Raw genomic sequence first — 17,935 nt, forward strand, 5'->3', positions numbered from 1 at the left:
AATTGAACTTGATGCTGTTGAGCAAACACTGTTTGTGTTTTATAGAATAAAATCTATTATATTGAATGCACAGGCTTTTTCTGTTACTCGTTTAAATTTTTGATTGAACATGTGATCACTAACTGTGGTTTACCATCACAGTTAGTGCAGTTGACATTTATTTTATCTAGAAAATAATCTAGATTTACCTTTCAAGAGTAACAATTTGATCATAAATTATTGCCAGGTATTTTGAAAGGCAAACCATAATAAATTCTCACTACTCAAAATATATTTTTATTTATTTATCTATGGAATGACTAAGAAAAGTAGAAATCATAACAGGACTAAACAGGAAAGGTGTATAAGGTATTATATTCAAAATCATTTCCAAAGGTTATGCAAAAGCTGGAAATATACAAATTTTAATGCAATTCTAATTTATTATTTTATAATAATATGTATTTAGTAAAATTATATTTTAGATTGATTCAATTTGTTAATAATATTTGAAAAATCTGATAAATATTGCAAAAATTCTGATTTGGAGAACTAAAGTACAAAAATACATAATTTAAAAAATCCTAAGGAAATTTGAAATTCTAGTAATTTTATTTAAAACATGAACAAAGAAAAATATTCAGTAAGTAATTATAAGTAATTATCACATATAATTATATTATATGTGATAGTTTAGGAGGTCATCAGAAAAAGATTTCATTATTATGAAATGAAATTATAAAAAAATCTTACATGTAAATATAGGAAAAGGCCTACTAATTTGATGGATAAAATATAATTTTAAAATTACAACATAATTACTAATAAGAATACTTTATATTAAAAAATTAAAATAGGTTGATGTTTTAAATTTGAATCTCTCCATGTTGTGAAGTAATAATTTAGTCATAAATTTAGAGTATTACATGTTCCATCTTTTATTTTTGAAAACATAATCTCTATTTAATAAAATGTCACCTAAACTACGGCTGTTAAAATACCAACATCTTTTTTCAAGTTGTAAAACTAATTAACTTCATGCTAAGTTGATTAATGAGAGTTGAAAATGGATTAGTGTACAATCAATATCTCTACCCTGTAACCATGATAAGTTACCTAACTTCTCTTAGCCTTTATTTTGGAGTTTTTTATCAAAGCATATAAAAAAATAGCATCTGTCCTTCCTCAGTATGATACCAGTATGGATTACTTCTCTCAAATAGTTTGTTTAACAATATCATAGGATATTGTTGTCCCTAAGAATATATAATTAAAAATAATTCTCTTTTACTAATTTTCCTGCCATCTTTTTAAAAAGAAACTTGAAACTGTGAGGAATCAAACATTAAAGCTTACTAATCTTTTAATATATAATTACTGTGAATTAATTATGCTCATTTCAAGGTAGAAAGAGTAATAAAACTTAAGTAAATAATAAGGACAAGAACATGAAACACTTAAAAAATATGGAGATAATGACCAAGGAGAATCAAATCTGGGAAAAAATCATATAAGATTAAAGGGAAATTTGGAGCTGGATGGTGGGAAAGTTGTGGGGATGGATGAGGACTCTGTAAGGCAAAGGCAGAGAGCACTATGGAAAAAAAACAAAATGCCTGGAACGGGGTTTAACATATTAAAAACAAACCAACTATCTTTGTGGCTCAGTGCTTTGTTTTATAAATTATTTCCTAAATTCTGTGTGATCTACAGATTGAAAAAAGTTATATATAATGTTTTTGCTTATTTCTGTAGTCCTCTGCTGTGTGAGCTTAATTTGAATTTTAGTGTAATTTCAACATAGTTTTTATAGTTTAATAAAACTTACATGCATTAAAATGCTATTAAAGTGTTACACATGGTTAATAATACTTACGGATTTTTGAAAGCAGCCATTATTACACTGAACAAAGTCATTAATGTCTTTAAACTTTGCACCAGGAAATAAAATGCAATATAGATGTTTAACTGCAAGGAGAATAGTCATGATATCTGACTATAAATATTTCTTCTCTTTTTACCATATATTTTTTTCTCTTGTATTTCATATTTCAAATAAAATATACTATAATAAAAATAAATAAGCAATGCATTGAATTCTGGTATTGACTTTCCCACTGATTCTGACTTCAGTTTTGATGATTGACAGAGTACAAACCTCTTTAGGCCTTTGCCTTGTCACCTATGTAATAACTAGGACACTAAAGGTAATCTCTATAATCTCCCTCAGCCCTAAAACTCAATTGAGTTTACAACTAGAAATGAAATCATCAGGTATTATATTTTCTGCACAAAAATATTTTCAATTATTTTAAATTAAATACAGTTTGGGAACGGCAAAGACTTTGAAAATCTTATCTATTATTTGTCATGTAACTTTTCTCTACTTCAGATGTGCATATTATTAGATTGGCATTTCTTCCTTAAGTAATATAAAGTCAATCACTTAAATGTTTGGATTGTCTAAAACATATATTACTAAAAATAGGTGTTTAAAATGTCCATTCACTTCTCTATAAATCACCTGAAATATGGTTATAGAATGATATGTTACTGCACACCTAACATCTAAGTAACTGTTTATCTAAAAGAAATACTAGCTTATTTTGCTTGAAACAGTTAGCTTTTATTTTATTTCAGTATGCAAAGCAATACTGCCTATCTATTTGTCCACAGTAATAAGGAGACTAACTATATGTCAGTGGTTCATTCATTTTACTATCCAGAGTCACTTTCCAAACAGTCAGGCTTAAGTCCTTCCTTCCCTTCCTTCCTCCCTCCCTCCCTCCCTCCCTCCTCCTTTCTTTACTTCTTTCCTTCCTCCCTCCTTCCTTCCTCCCTTCCCTTCTCTTCTTCCCTTCCTTTCCTTCCTTCCCTTCTTTGCTTCCCTTCTTCCCTTCCCTTCTTCCCTTCCCTTCCCTTCTCTTCCCTTCCCTTCCTGTTTAAAGAATCTACCTATGATCATTATATAGCACACTAGGGATTTACAGTATGAAACATGCTTTGGAAGAATTATATTTTCAACTGGCACACTGAAGCAAGGGGACACTGACGTAGATAATGTCATAAGGTAGCAACACCAGAGTGTATCACATTAAATTAGCATTTAATGGTAACAATTCAATTAGGCTTATAGCTTTCATGGAACTTTAAAACTTTTTTATAGTTATATAACAACAATAAATATAATGGGTTTATACCTAGCTTTATATTTGTATATATCAAATACATAATTTAACTGAGACAACATGAGGTTTATTTTGCTTTGAAAGGACTCCATATAAATCAACTTATAAATTTACAAATCTGTTGCACAGAATATAAATTCCTAACAGGTTCAGTGGCTCTACATGTGCCTGAGAACATTAGACAACACCATTGAACTCAAAGTGTAAAAAATTATATCTAATCTGGGTTTCTTGGTAATTTTTTTTCTTTCTGCATCAAAATAAAACTCTTCTGTATGTATATCTGTGCTAACTACCATAACAAATGTATCCTTGCCAAAAAACAAAAAATCTACCTATCTTTCAAAATTTAGTTACTGCATTAGGAAGATTTTTTTTTAAATGAATACTAGCTATCTTAATTATGTACCATTTTCTTAGTTCTAAAATAATTTAAAATAACAAAATGTTTTCATGAGAGAAATCAGCAATGAACAAAGTGTAAATCTGATACACCTCTGACCTGGAGAGGTCCAATACTCAAAATTTAACAATAGAGGAAGATTATTAGACTCATATTTGTGCAGTAATTTGATCCTTAGACTCTGGCAACCACAACACATGTAGTAAAAATAGGCTTTCATGGGTGTTCCTGTGTATTATTAATGCTTGCCTCTGCCCAGACACTTAATGGTTCAGTCTTATCATTTAAAATAGTCTAGGAGACACAGAAATAATTCAATAAATAAGAATCTGGCAAATAGAGTTAGGATATGAAAGTGGTCTTCTGATATATCTGGGTAATGACCATGAAGATCAATAAAGCAGGGATACAAAATGGTAGAAACCGACACTCTGAGTCAACGTAATTCTGTAACAATAAAATGATGAGTTCAGCTATATGAACTTTGAAAAAAATCGAACTCTTGGAATAAACTACTTTGTAAACAGAAGATAATAATGTGGCTTTTTAAGTGGGTGTTACATTTACAATGAATGGAAATAATGAAAAACTAAGGTGCATTAAAAAATAAAAGAGTCTAAAATAAGAAAATTTCAGAAAAACTGGATAAAAGTTTGAGAAGTAAATAAAAATGTGAGAAGGAACAAAAATATAAAGACTGAAAAAAGTGAAATACACGAAGGACAGAGTTTTAAGTTGTGTTATTCACAATAACAAGGATATAGAATCAACCTAGGTGCCCATCAACAGCGGATCGAAAAAAGAAAATGTGATACATATACACCATAGAGTACTATGCAGCCACAAAACATAATGAAATTATGCCCTTTGCAGAAACATGAGTGGAGCTGGAAGCCATGATCCTAAATGACCTAACACAAGAACAGAAAACCAAACACCATACGTTCTCCATGTAAGTGGGAGCTAAACATTGAATACACATGATCATAAAGATGGGAACAACAGACAATGAGGATCACTAAATGCAGAAGGGAGAAAAGGGGACATAGGCTTACGGCCTAGGTGATGGGATTTTTGGATCCCAAGTCTCAGCATCAAGTAATTTACCCCTGTAACATACCTGTGTATGTGTCCTTTAGTCTATAATAAAAGTTGAAAATTTTAAAAAAGGAAAAAAAAATTTCATCAAAGAAACTTTTGTAACGTGTGATATACAATATGTAAGCAATATTGCCACCCAAAGTAGAATGCAGAAAGAGTGAATCAGTATCAATCTGCATAAGACAAATAGAATAATAATTAAAAAAAAATTCTCCCGACTTGAAAAAATAAATAAGAGAAACATATGAAAACACATATTTTGAATAAACACTTAAAACTCCAGAAATAAAAACAGAAGGGAATTAAATTATAAGTTCTCTATATGTCAGTCATTGGAATAAATAGTTTCTATATGGTTTTTAATTAAATAAAAGTCATGTTAACTTTTGTGAAAGAAGTGAATCAACTGAATTTATAACATACAGCATTCAGGAAAATAGACCATTCCTTGGTTTCATTTTTGTAATGATGGAGATGAAAGCAAACTGACAGCATTTACTGTATCATCCTCAGTCAAAGATAAGATCTAAGAAATTTACATTTCACCAAGTTAAAATTAATATGTGAATCTTACAACACGGCAAAATATTTTAGGTTGGGAATTAAACAAATTACAGGCAATTTAAAAGGGTAGTGCAGTCTTTATCTTTTTTGTTTGTTTAATGTCATTCAGTGTTAAACTTCAATTGGAAACAAATTCTAAAATAATTATAAGAATAAGCCTATGGAATATTCTGCAGGTCATTAAAGGCTGAAATATTTTAATAAAATAGTTTTCCTCGCAAGTAAGACCTCAGGATAAATATCCTTAAGGTGCAAAGTTATAAAGTTGAGTAATTTTCCCAATTAAAGTCAACAAACTTTAGCAAACTCATTAACAAACCAGCAACAAGAATGAAGACATTAACTTTTACTATGATTGGCATAAACACTGAAGCAAAAATAGTATAAAGATAATAACAACAAAATATTTTACCAGGTTTTTAACAGTGACATGATTCTTTTTAATTAAATTTAGAGAACACAAAATAGGACTCAGAACAATAAGTTCAGTTTCCTTTTCTAAATATCAAATAATAATTTTGTTATGATTTTACATAAACATATTATAGATTAACCCTTAACCCATGAACAAATCTGATAATTTAACTTGAAAAGCACTACCTCCTAGAATATGAGTTTTCTTTGGTAAGTAAACTATCTAAGGACTGTGTTGACTTGGCACCAACTGTAGCATGGAGTCCCAATAGAAACTGCACCTCCCAAGGCATTACCATTGACAGATCTTCAGGGGATTTTAAACACATTGAATCAGCAATGATAATTTTGGAGACAGATGACTCATATTTAAATACAATTTGAATAACTTTATAGCAGTAATGAATGCCCATGCTTGTTCCTGGGAAATATGCCAAGAAAAGAAGCGAGCATCTTCAATCTGAATTCCACTGGCTTCCTGCTGTAAAAAAAAATGAACCTAGCTAGCCCATAAATAACTTTTCCCTAAAAGGAATATTTATAAAGGAGCTTGCTATGGTTTAGATGTCCACACCAAAACTCATGTTGGAACCTTAATTCCTAGTGCAGCAATGTTGGGAGGTGGTGCCTTACACAGTGAATAGACCTTTAAAATAGATTAAAGTGTTTCTCATGAGACTGGATTCATTCTCTCAAGAAGGGATTTGTTCTGGTTAGAGTGGGTATCAGAAAGCAAGGTTGCCTCTCCTGTTTTGTCCTTTTTTCATTCCAGCTTCCACATTCACATCTCTGCCATCCTATGGTGCAGCATGAAACCCTCACCAGAAGCCAAACAGATGCCTATGCCATGCTCTTGGGCTTTTCAGCCACTTGAAACATAAGCCAAATAAACCTCTAGTCTAGTCTCTGTTATTCTGTTATAGCAACACTAAATGGACTAAGAGCTCTTACAGTGCTTGATTTAACAAATACTAACAGATTGTAAAAATACACATTTTAGGTTTATGTTTACTTATTTTGATAATCAATTTTTTTAATGAACAAAATGTATTTCCATGAATTGAATTCTGATTTTTAACACTGTATCCATCAGAAACACATGTTCAATTTATGATTAATGATTTAGTCCAGGCAATTATTAGGTTATAACCCTGATAATCCTTGCAGTGGTCATTTTAATAATTTTGTTTTATATAATTTCCATTTGTATAAAAAACATGTTCACTATATTTTATCAAACTATGAAAGTACAATAAACAGAAAGCATGTTCAAAACACAAGATATGAGAAAGAAGGATTTAAAATACACACATAGGTACACACACATGTCTGGCGCATGTGTATAACAAACAAAAATGGCATGTTAGGCAATGTGTAATAACTAATATCTATGTCATAATAATAAATAAACATTGTTTGCCTATGCTAAATGTAAGTTAATATTCTTGAACTTATATGAAATTAGCATCTATGTGTGTCTTACTAGAGATATATACCAAATAAAACGATACAGTAGATATCAAAATATAAAAATAGGCAAAACACTCCTTAGATATTGAACAAAGAAAATAGGGAAGTGACAGTACTGTATAGAAGACAGAATATATTAGTGTCTTAAAAAGAAATAATAAAATATTGAAATGATAAGTATACTTTACTAGTAAATAACTATATATCAAGATATACATGGCAAACCTGTCAGTAATTTAAGATATATGACAGAAATACAGTTCAAAAATTTTAACTTAACATCTCCTGGCACAAATGAGACTGAAAGGAGGTAAAGTACGTGTGTATAGTTTTTAATACCTGGGTTCAGTTATTATTTTACAAGTTGAACAGATAGTGACTAAATTCTCAAATGACCAATCAATTGGATATATTATATAATCAGAAATAACAAAGGGAAAAATATTCATCTCCTAAAAAGTTAAAAACTACACCTTTAAAAAGTGGTTTAAAAATATAGTGATAGAATAATTCGCTTTTATAACTCAAATAAAATTTTTATAACTTATTAAGATCTCAAGAGATAGGCATAGTAGTAACAGAAATGAATCTCTGGCTAGGAATTATGCTATAAATGTGAAATATTAACAAATCATTCATTTGGTATAAAATATTAGAGAAAAAGGATAAAAACCCACTTTGAGAAAGGAGAAGAGATAAAAACAATTATAAAATGAGGGATGATTTAACTGGGAAAGCAAAACATGGGCGTGATATGAATATACGATATTTGGAAAATATAAGCAATGCCATTTTGTAACTGTTATTTTCTAAGTTGTGCATATATAGATATATATATGAGATAAAATCTTACTTGAAACCTTAGTATTTACATTGCAGAGTGAATTACTAGTGGGATGTTTATAAGCTCTCCTAAATATATATTTACTTACTTGTGGGTAAATAAATACTGACCTGCAGTCAAAAGTGTGTCCAGGGCCATCAACACAAATCCCTCCATTAAGACAGATGACTGAATTAAGTTCAGGCTCAGCACAATTATCAATGCTTTTTTCACAATATGCACCAGTGTATCCACGTGGGCAAATGCAAGTAAATCCATGTGCTGACTTCTGACAGAAGCCTTCATTCATACAAGGCATGTATGTGCAGTCCTAGATTAAGAAATAGAGAATCAAATTTGATTATTAATATAAGGCTGACCATTTTAATAAAATTATATTTTTATTTAAACATAATCTAAAAAACTGATGTGCAAGTTTGTTTGACATTTCCTTCCTCTGTTAATTGAAATATATGTTTATAATAGTGTTTTTTTTTTAACTTTTATTACCAGAAAGTCTCTGTCAAATATTCTATTGCTGATTTACCAAGAAAAAAATCATTATTAATCTTTATAAAAACATGTATCATGTCAGAGAACTGCCCCTGCCCCCAATAATGGTGCTAAAGCAAATTTCCTCTGCAGATAATAACAGAATTCACTAGCCCTTAGTGTCTATCATACCTCTGAGTTTTCCCAAAACAGCCCCAGTTCAACTCTGCTCTCCTAGGGTAATGATTAATAGTACTTCCATGAAATTTCAAAGGATTTCTGGGCTTGATCACATACTTAGAACAAACACTTCACAATAGATTTATGTCCATGTAAAATACCTAAAACTCCTGTAACAGCTGAAGTTTGAATCCAATCATAATCTTTTAATTACCTACTTTTTCCCATGCATTTGTCCAAATGTATGTCCAGCGTTACTGACACCTATAGCTGCAGAAGTGTAAATGTCTTGTAGAGTTAGAAGAATCTGGATAATACCTATTACTTTTTATGCTTAAAAATATTTTAGAATTTCTCATAGCTTTACTTATTTATTCAACAAATGGTATTTTATTTATCGTAACTACATTGATGTGCAAAATGGCGATAATATCACCCACCTCATATGGTGTGCTATGAGACTTAAATAAAATAATGGCACTGTGTCTTAAACATCATATGTGATCAGTAAATATTATCTTTCTTTCTTCTCCACTCTGAAGGCCAAGGGCTCAGTCAGCCTCTATTTCAATGTTTTGGCACTTAATTTGAACAAGAAATATGTTTCTCTGTATATTTAGCTTCTACCATATCATACCATATGCTTTTAAGTTTACAGTTTAGGGTGTATATATATATACACACACACACACACACACACACACACACACACACACACACATATATATATACACACTTACATTGTAGAAAACACATGTCATAGTACCACAAACATGGTATGACATTATTTTTCATAATGTAAACTGAAAAGATTTGCACCCATAATTCTGAGAAATAATTTATGGAAAGTTATGACATCATTAGTAAAACTGATTATTTTCAATGAGTTATCTAAAGATATCTTAATGAACCTAAACCAACTTGAATCATTTTGCACTCTAGGTCTTGAGTTCTTACATTCTCAAGGATAATTGCGTATGCAAACATAAAATACTTCCTCAGCATTTTACCTTGAAAAGTGATAATTTTCTAGAATTATTATTCATTAATTAACACCTATGCTTACAAATATTTAGTGACGTTTAAAAAGTGTTAACAACAGAAACTCATACTGACAAGACTATTATGGAAGCCATTGCATTAATATCATTTATCCACTGGAAAATTAGATGATGTTAAAAATAATCCGAGAGATTAATTAGTGTCATCCTCAATTAGAAATGAATTGGGCACTTCAGTATAATATTCCAGTCATGCCTGGAACTTAGATAGTAATCTGGTACACCCCCACCCCCCACAAGTGATAGAACTAAGTATGTTTTTGTAAACAAATGCTATGATATTTGTTCCACTTTTGCTGAAAATTTGAACTTGTTAAGAAAAACCAAGGGCACATAGTAGACTATCCTGTAGGTATTGCAGTTTTATTTATGGAATAGAAATGCAGAATTCCACAGGGAGTGTCATGGAAACATGTTTCTCCCTTAGCTCTATTTCCAGATATGTATGGAATGACTTATTAGAAAACATTACATAAACTAATTGAACTGTATCTACCACGGGAAGACAGGGATCGTTTTTAGACTGCCAAAAGTTCTGTCTCCAGGGTTTCAAGAATCTTTTACTAAATTAATTAGAAAGCTTAATGGGAAATACAAAGGCAATTTCTTTTTAGAAGAAATCAAATTGTCATTTAAAGTTCTTGATCTTTCCTGGTTTAAAAATTTAAAAGGATGCCTTTCCCTTTGTTCATCATCATTTCTATTGCTTTGCTATATTCTATTTAATATAATAAAGTGCTTTCCCAAAGAGTTCACTAAAGTAATTTCAGAAAATAAAATATATAAAAGGTTGAGTATTTAGAGAAAGAGATGGAAGCCGGGAGGAATCCTGCAGACCAGGGCAATCTAGACAACTGAGCTTGACCCCAGTGATATATTCATTCAACTTGTACTGAAAATATTATTCCAGGAAATGTACAGGAGCATGAAAGGAACAGGGCAGTGATATATTCATTGTGAAATTCTTAGACAGGGCAAAGTACTAACTGGGCTAGTAAATGTGACAGTTACCTCACTGGCTCAGATAGTTGTGTTCTTTCTGAGGGATGTGGTTTAGATCCACAGGGTTGTCCTGTGATCTCTGAACTTCCTAGAAAAGGAAGTTACCCAGTGTCATCTTTAGCATAACACTTCTCTCATGGCATCACGTTTTATCTTTTAGCATTAGTGTTTTGAGTAGTGGAACGCTTTCCTCAATTAAGATCTTGGAGAAAGGGAAACAGATAGAGAGAGAAGTACAATTTGAAGAGTGGGAACAGAACAAGGTACCTACTAAGTCCCTGCCATTCCCCCTGCAAAGGGGGGATTAACCTTCACAGAATTCCGTGAACTTTGGCCAGTTCTGAATAAGAACTGCTAGTGTAGTCAAGTGTTTTTAAATGTGTATATTCAAAATCTCATTAATTCTGTGGGTTTTTACTTTGCAAGCTACAGGGTTGGGCAATCCAAAAGACTGAGAACACTTCAATCAGATGTAACTACGGAATCTGTAGCATTGTAAGTGACATGTGCTTGCTGCTGGTAGTCAAAAGAGGCTGGAAAAGGAAATGCAACTTCTCTTACCCCCACTTGTTTTACTCTTCTGATCCAGGTTTGGGCTCACTTTTGCTGAGTATTCACAGGCTTTCCCTAACTTAGGGATTCAAGATTTAGGGACGAGGGCAAATAGTGGAATAGCTAGAGGACAAATACCTAGAGAGCATAGTGGCATTTATTTAAACAAAGGATGCATATACCAAGAAGTAATATTCACATTTTACCAGAACAAATACATAAGAAAATATTTCTAATAAACACACAAGTATGGTAGGGCACACACAAACGAATGAGCAAGAGGGGGTCCTAAAATTAGTGCTGATTATTTTCTGCTATGAAATAGCATAGAATGAACTCAAACTTCGGCACCTAAAACACAGAAAGAATTTTAAGAGCAATAAACCGTCTTAAATATCCAAAAAAGGGTACTGATTAAATATGGTACTTCCACACAATAGAATATTAATAAGAAGAAAGTAGAATATATGGTAGTATAGAATATATATAAAATATGATATAATATATATTTTATATATATAAGAATAATCTGTGGTTGATTAAGTGAAAAAGCAAGGTACTCTGTGTGTGTGTAATAAATGTTCCCATTTTGCAAGATCTTGTCTATTTTAAGGATTTGTTTCTAATTAAAGGATAGTGATATTCTCTAAAATAATTTGTAGGAAAAAGCTGACCATTTGTTGAGGGGGATGGACTCAAACTCAAAACTCAAACCCTCTCCTGGAAAACATTCTGATGGTTCAATCATTTAATTTCAAATAAAAAGAATGAGAAAAACTTGTTAAATAAGTCCCTTTTAAACCTGTCAAAAATCACAGAACCTTTAGAGTTCTGTAATAAAGTAATTTTGGATACATGAAAATAATTTTCTGAATGCCAGAATCCACTATATACTAGTGAAAGAATAACAAAAAATAGAAAAACATACATGATATACATGGCAGACAAAATGTAAATTATATTAAATTAAAAGCTCATAAATTACAGTTCACACTCAGAGAAACACAAATACATGCACTCATGTGTGGGTACTTAGTTTTTTACATGCAGGGGACGCATGTGCAGTCTTGTTACACGGGTGTATTGCACTTAGGTAGTGAGCATAGTATACAATAGGTCATTTTTTTGAACCATTGTCCTCTCCTTTCCTCTACCTTCTTCTAGTCCACAGTGTCTATTATTCCAATGTTTAGCTCCCACTTATAAGTGAGAACATAGGGTATTTTCTTTTTCTGTTCCTGCATTAATTACGTTAGTTTTATGGACTCCAGCTGCATCCATGTTGCTGTGAAGGACATGATTATTTTTTATCACTCTGTAGTTTTCCATGGTGTATATGTACCATATTTTCTTTACCCAATCCACCACTGATGGTCACCTATGTCGATTCCATGTCTTTGCTATTTATACACAGTTCTTTAATTCTTTCCTTTTTATTTAGAGAACTTACATGAGTCCTTACTTTATATTAAGTCTGCTCATAACAATATATTCACTAGGCGTTAAAGCACACATTCTTTTATTTCTACTTCATCTAAGAAAGTCATGATTTTTTTTAATTCTGCAGTTAGTTTTTTTTTCCATTTTAGTTCATAACATATATATTTATTATTTGATATCTTAAAAATAATACTGCTTCCATGTACATACACACGGTGCATGAGGATACATGCCATCCTCCTAAGTCTTATCAAACTTGAAAGAAAAATATCTGCTTTCTATGCTGCCTTTCTCACTTTTCTTTTCTGTTTGTGTGTGCACATCCAGAACTTAAATTACATTTTTTTTTCACTAGTCATAGCATATGTTCTCTCCCCAGGCATGCATTTGCTTTTCTCCAGCATTAATTCTAATTTTTAAAGCTTCCCTCTAATTGTCACTTGGACAAAAAACAAAACAAAGTGTTTCAGGTTTCTCTAGAGAAACAGGATGAATAGGATAGATATATATATGAAAGGGAGTTTATTAAGGAGTACTGACTCACACTATCACAAGGTGAAGTCCCACAATAGGCCGTCTGCAAGGTGAGGAGCAACGAAGCCAGTCCGAGTCCCAAAACCTCAAAAGTAGGGAAGCTGATAGAGCAGCCTTCCATCTGTGGCTGAAGGCCCGAAAGCCCCTGACAAACCATTGGTGGAAGTCCAAGGGTTCAAAAGCTGAAGAACTCGAAGTCAAATGTTTGAGGGCAGGAAGCATCCAGCATGGGAGAAAAACGGAGGCTGGAAGACTCAGCCAGTCTAGTTCTTCCACATTCTTCTGCCTGCTTTATTCTAGCCTAGCTGGCAGCTGATTAGATTGTGCCCACTCAAATTGAGGGTGGGTCTATCTTTCCAAGTTTACTGACTCAAATATTAATCTCCTTTGGCAACACTCTCACAGACACACTCAGGAATAATACTTTGCATCCTTCTGTCCAATGAAGTTGACACTCAATATTAACCATCACAGCAATTTTGCTTGTGTTGTTGCCCATCCAGCCCTAACATAAACTATATTTTTTCCACTCCTAAGGAACTTCACATATAACACCTTGCCCTATATTGACTCGAGTGCACTTTTCAGTTAGTACTGCCTATCTTTCTCCATTTCTCTTGCGTCTTTAGCCTTGAAAAACAGTTCATGAATCTCCTTCAGAGTGTGTTATCTAAGCATTGTACCACAGAGAAAGTTAAAAGAAATAGGTCAGCTAGTAAGTAAGATAGAGAGATACAGCACTAGAGAGAAAGAGATGTAGATCATTTTCCATGTGGAGCTGGTGAGGTAGGAAGTATATCTAATGATTATTATATCTCAATTTCTTATAGACATTCAATATCTAAGATTTACAGAGTGAGCAAAATTACATGTAGAGTACACTTAATGCATTGGTGAAACATGACAAGATTTTTAAAAAATTATTAAGCTATAATAATTATTCTAGATGGTACTAGTACAAATGAGATAAAAAGTCAAGAAACAGAATAGTCCAAAAACTAACCCATATATAGAAATCTACTATATGAAAAGTGAAGCATCCCAAATCAAGAAAGAATTAAGAGACCCTTTGATAAAATTTCTTGGAAAAAATCATTATGCTTAAAAGAAACCATTAAGTTAGATTTCTAGTTTTTATCAATCATAATGTATTCACTATGAGTTAAAGCACTAAAAGTATCATGAATTCTATAATTGTAGTTAATGAGAATATAAAAATATATTTAAGGTATTACAGTGTGAAGGATTTCTTTGGAGAGTGACAAAGCCCATTTAGGAAGGAAAAGTAAAGACAAATATGAAAATCTCACAATTCATAAGCTGTATAAAGTAAGGGTGTCCAGACTCTGTAAAAGATTTGCATTTTTTCAGAACCTAGTAGATTTTATCTATAATTTAAACTAATATATACAAATCAAAAAGTAAAGGGCAAGTAAGCAAAAAGAAAAAGGGCTATAAGTAGGCAAGGCACAAAGAACTGCAAATGACAAATAATAGTATAGAAAGGTGTTCAATCTTGATAGTAACCTAGGAAAATGTAAATTAAAATAATGACAAACTGCATTTTCCTCATGAAGTTAGTCAACACTTTGTAAAAAGTGATTTCATTTAATAGGATATAGGTAAGCTGGTGTGCTCGTACTCTCATCAGGTAAACATGGTCTTCAATGTTTATTTGGAATACTTTATAGCTATTAAAAAGAATGAATCAAGACTCTTTGCATTTTAATGGAATGACTCCTAACATATACTTCTAAGACAAAAATATCACTGAGTATAATGAGTTTGCTCTTATGCTAAAATAACAATATTAGGAAAAAATCTAGAAGCATTTAGGTAGAATTTTAACAATTGCTCTCATAATATTGTCTGTGTATGTATGTATGTATATGCATACATACATATATATGTCAAAAATGTCTATTTACTGATATTTTAATTCAAAACAAAGAATATGATATTTGTACTATCAAGAAATATGGTGTTAGAGATTACTTCAGGCAATATTTGTGGTAATGCAAACAGGATGTATGGTTCATTCATTCTCTACCAGGGAATTTATTTATTACATTTCCTTTTCCGCATCAAGAATGGCTTTCACAATCCAGAACAAAATAAACACAATATCAACAGATAATTATGCTTTTTAAAACTGTGTCAGAAAATGTGCTAATTGTTTTACATGCATTATCTCATTTAATTCTTGCAATAACCTGAGGTAGTTACTGTGATTACTTTTATTGAATAGTCAAAACATAATTTCAAAATAAATGTAATTTGAGAACACACAGTAGGTAAGTAGCAATACAGAGTTTCAATCCTGGTTCTCATTTAACTACTCCATCACCCGTCTCTGAAAGGGCCACTTACTGAATAGCTACTGTGTTTCATGAGCATTCTCACACATGATCCTGTGATGTCAGAACTAGTATAGCTATGCTTTACTGACTAGGGAGAGAGACACAAAGAATATAATAAAATATCCATGGTTTCACAATGACAAAAGCTTTTAGTTTGTATGCATCCTCCCTTTACTATGTTATTGTCAATCAAAAATGATTTGGAAGAACTCCCAAGGATTCCAAAAGGCTCACAAGATTCTCATCTACCAAGAACGGTCACAATCTTCAGTCAACCAACATTTCTCAACAAATGATGCATCCCATATAAAATACCATATGTCAATCACACCACATGAGACTCCTGAAGATTGAAAGACATATCCTGAGAATATTAAAGGTGTTGCCCACTTCTTGATATATACATCCAGTATTTGTTGTGATATCTACATTAATTGAATCCTATGTCATTCCTACATATCCACAGATACCTTGTGATATCTACATTAATTGAATCCTATGTCATTCCTACATATCCACAGATACCTCTGTCTCCTAAGACCAGAGAGGACGAGGCAGATGGTAAAATTTAAGCCATCTGAGCAACTGTTGATAATGGATACTTCAACGATTTAGTTTGGTGGGGCAGTCGGCAGGAGGGAAGGGAATTGTGGAATTTTGTAACAACAAAAGACAAAGAAGGAAAAGGTGGAAAAAAAAAAAAAAAGCCATGATTTGTAGTTTTGTTTGGAGCAGCCAAAGAATAACACAGAGGAAAGATGAGAGAACAGTAAAATCATCAACTGTGGGAGAAATGACTTCGAAATCTACAGCAAGCAATTTGATTTTTCTTTTAAATTAAAATTTTTGTCATATAGCTTTAATAAAATTATAAGACTTACATTAATTTTGATCTTACATTGTATGCTAGTCCCATCTGCATCACATGAACATGGATATTCATTAATAGGTTCTGTGCACCTGAAACACATAATTAGAATTAAATTTTCAAATAAGTAGATGTTAAAGCATAACTTCAAGGGAGTTTCACCATTTAAACTTTTCTTTCCTAGTTCAGGTGAAAAAAAGCACTCCCATGAGCAATACAAAGCAGAGTTTATTCCTGGGTTTCTTATCCTTGAAGGTGACTGGACTGAAAAAATGGATCAATTTTCATTTTTGCCATTTTCCCCATGGCAATGAAAAGAATGAACAGTTTTAAAAGATAAAAAGTATGTCTAGGGCTTATGTGAGAAACTGAAGTTAGCTATGGCCAGGCTGCATTGCAATGAGCTGCCAACCTTCTTTCTCCCTTCCCTGCTTACAAAGTAGGTGGCAGAATTAGAAAAGAAAAGTAACGCAGAAGCAAGCAGCATGGTGCATCTGTGATATATTCTTCTTTGCCACCTGCATCTCCTAGAAATACCTTCACTCTAGATGTGTATTAACCAATATTTTATCCATGATCAGAGGAGTTATTACACAGATTCATAGAGTCATAAAATACTTTTCATACACATAGGGATGAAAGAACCAGTTTATTTAGGAACATTTTAAATACTAAGTGTGTGGTATTATCTCTCCATAGAGCAAATAATAGAATGTCTCATCATCTTACCTGCTAGTTCTATTAGCATGAGCAGTTACCTTTAAGTATATTAAAGTCTAATTAATCCACATTTATAGAAAATTACTTTATGCTAATGAACAGAAATAAAAGAAGGGCAGAGATAATGTATCAGTACATTGCATTAGCTAAAACTGGCAGCATCTGTCATATTAAACGTACTTAGCTCTTGTTTTATGAAACAGCATAATTAAAATTATCTTTATCAACTTTCCCTTGACAATAAGCCTTAAATATTGTGAGTTAAATATATTTTCATAAAGCTAATAATAAAAAAAATAAAAATAGCTACCTTCCATGTAGACAAGGATTTGAAAGGCAATCATTTGCATTTGTTTCACAGTGTGTTCCAAAAAACCCACTCTTGCAGTCACAGGTATAATGGTTGATGCCGTCAATACAAACTCCATCATGAAGACAGGGCTCTGATAGGCATTCATCAAGATTTATTTCACAATTGATACCTATGTGGGAACAGACAAGGCAAAACATGAAACCATTTAAATACAAAACTCAAAAGTTTGTTCATTATGGTAAACATCTCCAAGAAACAAAGACCTCTCTCTATAATGATAACTTGATATTCGGTAGCAAAATAAAACATTTTCCAAGGTTGAATATATTTAGGTCTGTGAACATCCAGATTAATAATTTAATGTGAATGACAAAAACAAAGCACAAGCTTAATATACTGAGGAGATTGTTTTTATTGTAATGTTTGTTGAGAATATTAGTGAAGTAATGAATTATATCAAGTTGTCACTGT

The 17,935-nt window shown here is 31.9% G+C and overlaps 1 protein-coding gene across 1 annotated transcript in view; it reads right to left on the reverse strand.

Moving 5' to 3' along the window:
• LOC126953401 (protein eyes shut homolog) overlaps positions 1-17,935 on the reverse strand; it is a 253,500-nt gene that overhangs the window by 2,150 nt on the left and 233,415 nt on the right. The window contains exons 8-10 of the mRNA XM_050788855.1: positions 17,462-17,633; positions 16,445-16,523; positions 7,992-8,273 (exon numbers count right to left, since the gene is read on the reverse strand). Of these exons, the coding sequence (XP_050644812.1) occupies positions 7,992-8,273; positions 16,445-16,523; positions 17,462-17,633 (533 nt within the window). The remainder of the gene's footprint in view (positions 1-7,991; positions 8,274-16,444; positions 16,524-17,461; positions 17,634-17,935) is intronic.

The sequence above is a fragment of the Macaca thibetana genome, chromosome 4 (genome assembly GCF_024542745.1).
Source record: "Macaca thibetana thibetana isolate TM-01 chromosome 4, ASM2454274v1, whole genome shotgun sequence".
NCBI classification, from domain to species: domain Eukaryota; kingdom Metazoa; phylum Chordata; class Mammalia; order Primates; family Cercopithecidae; genus Macaca; species Macaca thibetana.